General features: G+C 33.9%; 1 protein-coding gene across 6 annotated transcripts in view; it reads right to left on the bottom strand.

Moving 5' to 3' along the window:
- Positions 1 to 1,828: 1,828 nt before the first annotated feature.
- Positions 1,829 to 10,811, bottom strand: part of LOC115211655 — a 79,567-nt gene continuing 70,584 nt past the window's right edge. For 5 of the 6 annotated variants that reach the window (XM_036503324.1, XM_036503322.1, XM_036503326.1 and 2 more), the window contains one exon: positions 5,240 to 6,481. In XM_036503324.1, coding sequence (XP_036359217.1) covers positions 6,309 to 6,481 — 173 coding nt within the window. In that variant the 3' untranslated portion in view covers positions 5,240 to 6,308. Of the gene's footprint in view, positions 4,263 to 4,963; positions 6,482 to 10,811 lie in introns of those variants that run through there. The other variant, XR_004999388.1, reaches the window with a different exon arrangement.

Here is a 10,811-nt window from a genome sequence, read left to right as displayed (position 1 = left end):
TAAGAGATTAACTGAGACTAACTGAAAGTTGTTGCAGTGGAATGGTCTAAATATTAGTATCCTGTTAAATGCTTTACAATTTTAATTATGTTCCTACACATTCTTAATCCAAATCCTGCCAAGGTCAACTTTGGAATTTATCTTTCTGAAATTGATGAAATGACTATAGTGAAGTACTAGAGTTGATTCAATAATCTTTTCTCTCTCAAATCTTGGTGGCTTTGTAGCAATGTTAGAATACATTTTTATTGTTGTAGGGTGGTGTTGATGAATGTTTTATATAAAAAGTTTGGAGGTTCACTGTTCTAAATTTATATTGTGCCATTGTTATTGAATATGTTTTTTTCATACTGCCAAAATTCTAAATTTATTAATATTTTTAGACAAACATTTTTTTTAGAGTTACTATTTCTAAGTCATTATAGAAATCATGTCTATAGGTGATGATAAGATAACATCATAAATCTATGAGGTTTAAACATTTGGTTTATTGTGGGTCTTTAAGCAAAATATATTCAAGATTTGATAGGTATGTAATGTAAACGAATCTTTATTCATGATGAAACATAGTCATCCAGTTATCTTGATATGTGAATATTTTTGTGTTTACCAGCTTTATGCCATTTATGTATAAAGAGTTTATTGTAATTGCAACTTTCTTGAAGTATTTTCAGAATTAGAATTTCAACCAGTGGCAGTCATAGAATTTTTAAAGTTTGTTTTTCTTCATTAAAACTAAATAAAGACTAAAACTACTTGAACTAAATAGAGACAAATCATTGAAGTAGTATTTCTATTAAAAAGGGATTTAATTTTCTTTCCTTTTAGTGTATGCCTTTATTAAATTGGAAGAAAAAAATTGCATAGTTTTGATGTTTAGAAAGAATTATTTCTTTCAGGTTTATATCATCTGTGATGTGTCATTTTGGTAAGTGGATCAGCTTTAGTAAGATTTATTGAAGTTGGAATAAATTTGTCTAAGCTAATTTAAGTTTGTGCTTTAAGGTTAGAAAGATTTCAGAGTATGGGAATCCTTTGAAAATAGAGTTGCAGAACTTATCTAGGAAATATTACATTTGGATATTTTCTATTTGTTTAGAATGTAAATATTTCAAATCTTGAGGTTTGAGACATATGTGATCATCATGAGAAAATCTGTTTTACATGAATGGCTAGTAGCACTAATTTCCTTGTAAACATTGGATAAATACAAAGAATATTATATAAACTGTAAATTTCTTGTTGATGTGTCATGATTGTTGAGGTATGAGTGGGAATCTTGATTAGGAAGTACCATTTGTAATGTAGCCCACATGATGTGCTAAACCTTTGTTGCTATTTCCCACATATTTATAACAAGTATGTTCATATGATATAGCTATTCATTTTTCAGATAGATAGAGTGACTACTATTTTCCATTAAACTGCCACATTTTATTTTACTATGCTTTTGTACAAAAACATGTTATTGAGCAAAATGTTTGTATTAATGTCACTGCACATATGTACCTCAGTCTTGTATACAGGATATTTACAATAGTATTTTGTCTTCTTTTTTATTTTGAGTGTCATTTTCAACTGCCATTATATATATATATATATATATATATATATATATATATAAATAAATACATACATACATACATACATGCATATATATATGTCTATGACTTCCATCCCAACTTTGTAAATGATTTAAGTTTTATCCAATTATCCCCAATAATAAATATTGATTCATTTTATAAGTAAATTTGAACCAGAGGTTTTAGAGTTCAGTTAATTTTCTTCAAAGTATTTTTGTTTCTCTCTCTTATTTTCACGACCTGTCTTTTTTTTGCCTTATTAGTATCTGGGTATGTTTTGAGAAATTTTTCATCTCTGACACCTTACTGCATTGTATATTTTTAACCTCCTTACTCACTATCAATAAATACATCCAACCAGAGAGAAAAATGGACAATTTGGTAATGCATTGTATATTCCATTTCAAATCAGAGTTGGCTTCTCTAAGTTGACTTGATTTTCTCTTTTAAACAGCTACACACAAAAGTTTAAACAATGATGATTCCATACTCAATCTTTCAATTTTGTCATAAAAGTGGGGACTTATTTGTAATTTTCATTTAAACAATGAAAGTGATGATCCTATCATCTTCTTTACATGTCATTCAACTTTCTACCGTTTTGACAATTCTTTTTTTTTTTTCTTGAGATAAATCATTTAAAACAAATTCTGTGTTTGGTTACATAATTTTTTCATTAAATTTATTTAGAGATTTTTTTTTTAGATATTTTGCTTAATATTTTTTTTTATGACATTATTTTCAATATTTTCAACGTGAATATCTTCTGAAAAATATTCTATTATGCCTACCTTTCTCAAATTTTCTTAGTTATATGCACTTTCAAAACTCAGTTTAAACTACATTCTGTGTCATGCAGTATTGAAGCAATCACTAAGTTTCGTTTACAACCCTCTAATTTTTGTTAGCTTGGTCTAAGGTACTCTTCCACCACAGCTAAATCAGTAGGTTTTGGACAGCTTAAGAAAAGGTACTGTGTAAAAAGCTATGATAGATCAATATCACCTCTCATCTACATATCTGTATGGAAACAGGAGACACGCACTGTTACTAGGATCAGGTTTAGTATATTGGTTTAAGTATTTAATTTCTCGCTATTTTGAACATGCCAATAGAGTAAAACACTGTTGGCATGTTCAAAAGTTGACTTGCTAAGTTTCTCAATTCTTTTACTGCATATATGATGGTATGACTGAAAATTTTTTTGTTCAACAGAGATCTTCCAAGTAATGAGTAGACAAAAACCCCTCCTGGTAGTGTTTCAAATAAAAAAAAAAAAAAAGGGAGACAAACCCTGAACAAGATTCTTTACTCAAACTTGCCATCCAATCAGACTGCATACATGTTTATTTCTTCATGATTACAACCATCTTAAACAGTTAATTCTGTCAAAATCCATTGCTAGTATTTCCACATCTCAAACACAAAACAATTGAGATGTAATTGTTTGCATTACCTTTTGACACTCAATTCTAGAAGTTGTATTTCTGAACCTTCATACAGTCCTTGCTTAGAACTGCAACCTTCTGACTCCTCCCCATCTCAACAATTTTTTTTTAATCTGCAGGCATTGACCTATAGATGTTCATTGAGTGGTAGACTTAATCTGTCACGCAGTTTAACACTGCAACCTGGCTCCTTGGGTATCTTTAATAGTGTCGACTCTCATAAGCATTTTAGCCAGTCTTAGACTAACTTTCTCCCTGATAAGGCTTATAAGCACTGGCCTGTATTCTCTGATTCAGCTTAGAAGGAAACATAAAACTTAACAATAACTGCATCAAACTTTCTGGTTTAGGGGTGCACATAGAACTAGAGAAACTCTATACAAAGGTGTTTTTCAACAAAGTCTCCATGTCAAGTGAAGCATTTGCACTATTGTTAACCCAACTTTTGAATCCACTTTGAAATCATTTAGATATGCATTGTTGTACTTATTTCTTCATAGCCACTTTCATCTTGTCTGCATCATAAATCAAATCATTGTCCCTGAAGACTGTCTTCCATTGAACCAAACAGATGGAAGCAGGAGGATTCCAGATCTTGTTTGTACGGTGGATAGGAGACCACTGACTAACCCAATTTGCTGATTGGTTTGTTGCCAAAAATGTGTACGGTTATGCATTGTCATGGTGAATGTTCATTTGAATTTCTTGTTCACTCTCTTCCTCCAACTGATTTTTGTAAGCGTTTTGATTGTCTCAGTGTAATGCTTACTGTTTGCGGTACAGCCACGTTTCAGAAAATTGAGGAGAATGATGCTTGCCATTCTCCAAAACAGTCACCATGACTTTCTGCACCAAGCACTGATTATTAGGCTTTGGAGAAATGTGACACCATTCCATTGACAACCTTCATGTCCTAGATCATGAAAATATGCCCACATTTCTTCTCCTGTCACCAAATAAAAGAAAAAAAGAAAGCATGTTCTCATTGACTTCAGTCGGTTCAAGCAGACTTCAATCCTTCTCTCTTCTTCAAATTGGATGCCAGCTGCTGCAGTACACACTTTCCAATACCCAATGTCTTCCAGCATCTTTTGTAATGCATTGTGACCAAACTCCAATTGTACATCAAATTCATGGATTTGTCTGTCCGCACAAATCAATTTGTTCCCAGCTAGTTTATGTCAGTGGTTGCAGTTGAAGTCGGTATCACATAGTCTTCAGTGCTGGTTTCCTCGTCTTTGAACTTCACCCCTCTTGCCTTTTGTGGATGTCGGTCAACCTGTACCCCTCTTTCATGAATAACTTAATGATGGTTCTTGGTTCCTGCTTGGACTTATTTACTTGCAATGAAGAATAGGAAAAAAAGTTACTCTACCAACATGTGCAATTTGAACGACATATGACAGTTAAGAAAAGAGTTATGCACACCTTTGCATTGCTTTTGGCACAACCATCGTGTATGTGTGTCTTTGTCCCCTATTGTTTGACAATCAGTGTTTATTTGTTTACGTCCCCATGACTTAACAGTTCGGCTTAAGAGACCAATAGAATAAATACGAGACTATAAAATAAGTATCATGCAAATTGCATAGACATGCCCTGGTCACTTTTGCCATTGGAAATACAGTGAACCAGTGATTTGTCTTTTCGAAAATTTTAAGCAACAATGCTATGGTTCACCAAATGTATTATATAAAATTAAATAAACAATAAAACAGGTTGGCTCTGAATTCATTGTAGATAAGGTACAAGAGTGATACTTTAATTTATTGGGTTTGGTAGAATAATGTAGTTACCTCTTGTGAGGCAATATAGCAATGTACTTAATTTGATGGAGGCAGTCACACTACACATACAAGCATTGGGCGCAGTTTCTGATTGCTAGTTGATTAGGGAGATTTAATATAAGAATTTATGATTTGATGTCTCTACTGTTATCGCCGAGAACTTGTCGACCTCCCCAGTACTGTACCATGAGAAAATACACTCTGTAAAGTAGTTGGTGATAAGTAGGGCATCCCGTCGTAGAAGCCAATCAGACTGACATATAAGCACAAGTTTATGAAAGCAGCAATTCCCAATAGAAAAATGACTCGGATTGTGTTAACTAGCCCAACCCATACAAGCTTGGAAAGCAGACGTAATTGAGAATAATGATTCTTTAATAAGAAAATGAGATAAGGCAAAAAGAAAGGAACAAAAAAAAAATGGATTAAAGTAATGTATTTTGTTACGGATGAGGTGTTGGTAAAAATAGAGACAGGTAAGAGAAACAGTTTGTTCCTTTAGGTTCTGAGTTCAAGATATCTTGCATCCTTCCTGAATTATGTAAAAAAAATACCAGTGAAAGATTGCTTCGATTCCATCATCTGTAACCTATACCGATAAAAATTGGTTTTTTTTTTTGCATATGTAAAAAATAAATACATTTCGTTGCTTCTGAAAAAATATATAGATACAATATAGTTTAAATATGATAGATGCTTGATCCTTCTCTTGAACTGTAAATACAGTTGGGATGTGAATGCCGATGAATGAGTTTATCAACGGTAGTCTTTTTTATCCATTAGAAATCCATTATAAATAACAGTAAATGTAAAGATGTACATACATAGGTACATACTCAATCGAACACGCCATGGATCGCGTGCTACAAGCGGAAGTGAAAAAGACAGTGTACATAACATACATTACTCTTTCTTTTTACAGTACTTTTTGTACATTTTATCACACACAAAAACGGGTAAGATCAGGTTCGTTTCCAAAGTTTTAACCATTTACTAATGGTTTTCAATTACCCAGAAATAACATGGCAGAAAGAAGACAAAATCCGAGTGAGTTTGACGAAATGAATACTTTATAACCATTCATTTTTTTTCTCTCTCTCTCTCTTTCACACAAACACATACACACATACCCATTCTCACATACACGCACACTTTTTGTCTTTTCTTCGTCTTTTAATCCCCACTTATTTTGTTTCTTTTTTTTTGTGGAGATTTACTTTTGCTTCTCTGAAAGCAGAAGATAATTAGAAATAAGTGTACTCCAATAATTTGTGTATCCTTGAATGTATTGCCGATGATGAAATACTTGTTGCTAATTAGTAGCTCTTTAGAATGAAACCGTATTCGTGCTCATTAGATAAAAGTCCTTGGATCATATGAAACCGTTTGCTCCACTTGTTTGTCTGTTGAGCATCATTAATGCTTTGGAAGTTACATGTTCTCAAGTTCAGCTAAGAACTGAGAGATGATGTTTGCATGAAGAGAAAGTCTCAGCATTTGGGACCGACCGGAAGCTTCACTGCATGCTTTACTCGTGGATGTATCGTTTTGCCGTTGTTGTTCTTTGGCCAGCCGGCCACAGGAGATGTTGGACTGCATTGTTGAAGTATAGGGCCACTTGTATCTACCCAGAACCGGTTTAAAGGATTCATAAATTGGTGAGCTAAAAAGGAAATTAAAGCAAAATTTATCATATATTCAGGAATGCGTTTCATAATATCAGAATGATTCAAAACAATATCAACAGATGTAGTCAAAAATCTTGTTGGATAGAATAAAATAAAATTTATTTTATTTTCCAGTAATTGCTTCCTTCTTCAAATTACAAGGATGGTTGGGAAAGGTGCATACCTCAATTTCTTGCAGCATTAAATCATCGGAAAACGCCTGTTCCTGGATATGATGCTAGACTATACTAGTAGGGTCTATCACTTGAGAAACTGAACTCAGCACTTGTAAACCAAATGACGATTTTGGAGCACTGTGAATTATAGGAGTGATGAGCCTCTGAAGGATACTGTACGTGCTTGCTAGAAATAGAAGCTAAACCCCTTCAGGTCGCAACCTATCTTTAATAAAGGTCATTCGGTCAATGTAGTCCCTGATATACAAAAAGACGGGATGGTTACGATGGAAACGCCTTTGGTCAGAGATATTTTTGAAAAGAGATGACTCGGGGTTAAACAACATTAACAACCAATTTAAAGTTGGATGGACTCTATCGTTGAAAGTTAAGTGATCCTAACGCAGTTGTGGTTACAGATTCGAACTACAGAGGGGACAAACAAGGACAGACAAACGGATTAAGTCGATTATATCGACCTCAGTGCGTAACTGGTACTTATTTAATCGACTCCAAAAGGATGAAAGGCAAAGGCGACCTAAGCGGAATTTGAACTCAGAACGTAGCGGCAGACGAAATACCTATTTCTTTACTACCCACAAGGGGCTAAACACAGAAGGGACAAACGGATTAAGTTGATTATATCGACCCCGAAAGGATGAAAGGCAAAGTCGACCTCGGCGAAATTTGAACTCAGAACGTAACGGCAGATGAAATACCGCTAAGCATTTCGCCCGGCGTGCTAACGTTTCTGCCAGCTCACCGCTTCTTGACTACCTATAGACTTGTTAATCTTCACTCTGGGAAATGGATAGTAATTATATAATGTGTATGTAACTTGAGACTAACAAAGTAGCAGATACGATGGTTCTGTTTAACTAAGCCTATTACAAATCCCTAGATATCTGACTTCTTGAACGTTGGTCATGACTAATCTGTTTTTCTCACAAACACAATAAACTAAATTTATCTTTTCATGAACCATAAGAGTTATTTACTGTAGCGTTATCCGAATATGCCACATACTTTTCTTTCTGCATAGGAAGCTTCCCTCAAAAGACTTGGTAACTATTCTACAGTAATGTTCATCTATTTCGAGCCTAGAGGCTAATGAAGTAAGAAACTGTCTGGATTTCGAGGTGTTGAAGGAATGCCAGTCAGTCTGTTGTAGGAGTAACCTCTAGGTTCCGCTGGAATTAATTTTAAGTTAAATATACTGGAGCAACATGAAACGAAGTGCTTCGCTCAAAAAAAAAAAAAAAAAAAAGCGCCGACTGGTTCGAGATTAAATCTATGACTTGATGATCACGAATCCCAAATCCTAGCCTTGAATGCAAACTGAGATAAATATAATTAATTTTCCTTCCCAGAGATACAAATAAATGCTTGAAGCGGGATATTAACTTGAAAACTATGTACGAAAGACCAGCTTTTGTTCAACAATACTTCTGGTTTTATACACAGATCTGAATTAACACTGAATTGAATTAAATTAGAGCCATTTTGTTAATTACTCCCCTCCGCTTCCACTAACAAGTTGCAGGAATTCTTAAGGCCAAGAATTTTTTTTTGATTTCCCATACTGTCAGTGATATACAACCTATGGATATGGTATTTAAAACACTATTTCATATTGACTTGTTCGGGATGAAAGGCGATAAATAAAAAAAAAAAAAAAATTAAGCACAACTTGAACAAAGATATCATGCTAGTTGCAGACAAATATTGAGAAATTACAAAATAAATATTGTAAAAGATCATCCCGAAAACTATGGCGTGGCAAAATTGGTGTTCAACTGTATGTATGTATGTATGTATGTATGTGTGTATGTGTGTGTGTGTAAGTAAGTAAGTAAGTAAGTAAGTAAGTAAGTACGTACGTACGTACGTACGTACGAACGAACGAACGAAACAAATTATGCCAATGTTTTTATTTGTTCTATTAGTGGAATCAACGAAAAGTTCTTAAGTACATATACAAGCTTCTCTCACGAATAAACAAATGCAGGAAAAGCGATTGCAGTAACTTGATTAACCTTCAGACTCAGAACCCGTCTGTTGCGCATGGGAAACAAAATCCCTGTTTAGGCTTGATAGTGTAGTCTGTAGGATTGTAGAGCATATTCATTTCGATATTTAGTTTAATGTAAGGACTACCATCAAGAAAACATGAAACTAGTTTGTTTTGGTGTCCTGTACCTTGGGTTTCCTGTTGGGGTTCATTCTATTAGCCATTTTTTGTTTCGAAGACGAGCAGACAGGCGGACTAGAATTCAGCATAGCAAATTAAAGAGGGACACATCAACCTTACAATACTTTACTGCTGTTGCTGTTTCATATATGTTATGTTAGCCGATGGTACTTATAGGTAGGTAGGATGGATTGAAAAGTGCAAAGTCATAGACACTAGTGACAGGACACGGCCGACACATTGGATTATTAAGGCTATTCAGAGAGAGAGAGAGAGTGGACGTTGACCATTGTGAATCTGTTAGGACGTCTCGTTTTTTGTCTTTATATAAACTTTGTTGGATCTTTTCTATTTGGTTGCCACTTTTCAATTTGTGTTCCAATTGATTTCGTTTTAGGTGTAATGATTTCGTATTAGGTGTTTTATATGTTAATCATTGCCATGAAATTATTTTACTCGCAAACGTCTTCGAAACGTTTGGATGTTTATTTCAATATCTGGAGTAGACATTAAGTTTTCATTTCGTGTTCACATTAATTTCAGTATCATTCCCTATTCTAGGGCAGTTAGAAACGACCTTAAGAAAACTAACATTGAACAAAACAAAGTACAAATAGAAAAAAAAGAGAAAGAAAACAATTCAATTAAACTGACACATACACTTTGTCAAATGAAAAAAAAAATTAAGAAAGAAACATTCATTTATACGATTAAAAGCAATGGCATTAACAATAACGATAGCAGCAACAAGCACAATAGCAGAGGCAACAACATCTGTTAGTGTTGCTAAAGGATAGACATTATTTAGCTACCGGGCCAAACATGTTCAACGTGAAAGCAGTATGTCGCCAAAAGAAGTGCATCCTTGCTCGAAAGGTTCATACTAGAATAGGCGAAGAGGAAAGTAATTTACCTTTACTTCACGAGCGAGAAAAAGGGGGTTACAGTTACCCTCAGGATTAAGAGATCTTTTATTTCCTATATTTTTCTGAATGTTTATTGTACATGCTTACAGTGATTTTGATATTTCGGTATGGATAGATTCGAGTGAGTACCAACTTTACTTTATAGCTGCTTATATTATTTCGTTTATGCTAGTGATATTGATGTTCGTATCTGTTTTTACTAAATCTGTGATACCAGTTTTGTATTTGTCGTTGTTGTTGCTATTTCATCGGGAGGTACTTTCGTTAGTTCGTTCAAAGTTCTATCGGTTTCAATTCTTCAATTATCTCCGCTTTTAAATTATTGCCATATTTGTGATTTCTGTCTTTAGAATTTCCTATTTTCAGATATTCGTCATTGTCTACTTTATTCATACTTTTGTTTGTGTTGTCCTGAACCGGTTTCTGTGGTCCAGCAGTTTGCAGGTATTTTAGGGTTTGATTTTGTTGTGTTTTATTATTCACTTTGTTTTGTAGGTGCTAGGTCTATCCCTGTGGTTTACATTCTCAGTGTTTTTTTTTATGCTTTAGTTTATTTATTTATTTATTTATTTATTTATTTCTCGTCATGTATTATATCTTTAAATGTCCCATTTCAAATTAGATATTTTTAGATGTTGTGAATGCATCTTCTTAAGTTAGCAAGTCTATTTGGATCCAGCGTTACGTTTAGATCAAGGTTATTTTTTTTCTCAAAATGTTATTCAAGAATACCGTCACCATTTCACTTTGAGGCCGAGCGTGTCTGTAGCTTACGCCCACAGAATAAAAACATATTCTCCTCATGTTTCTTTTGCTTTTGTTTCATTTGCAAGACTTAAATCCAACTTTTTATTTAGATCATTATCAACTTCGTCAGGTACTGTTTATTTGCTTTTGACGTTGCACTGTGCGCGCGTGTGTGTATGTGTGTGTGTGTGTGTGTGTGTGTGTGTGTGTGTATGTGTGTGTTTGTTTGAAAGAATGAGTAGAGATGGCTTTTTTGAGGGGATAAACATTATTATTAAGATTAAAA

The sequence above is a fragment of the Octopus sinensis genome, linkage group LG5 (genome assembly GCF_006345805.1).
Source record: "Octopus sinensis linkage group LG5, ASM634580v1, whole genome shotgun sequence".
NCBI classification, from domain to species: domain Eukaryota; kingdom Metazoa; phylum Mollusca; class Cephalopoda; order Octopoda; family Octopodidae; genus Octopus; species Octopus sinensis.
This window is presented reverse-complemented; position numbering and strand designations above follow the sequence as displayed.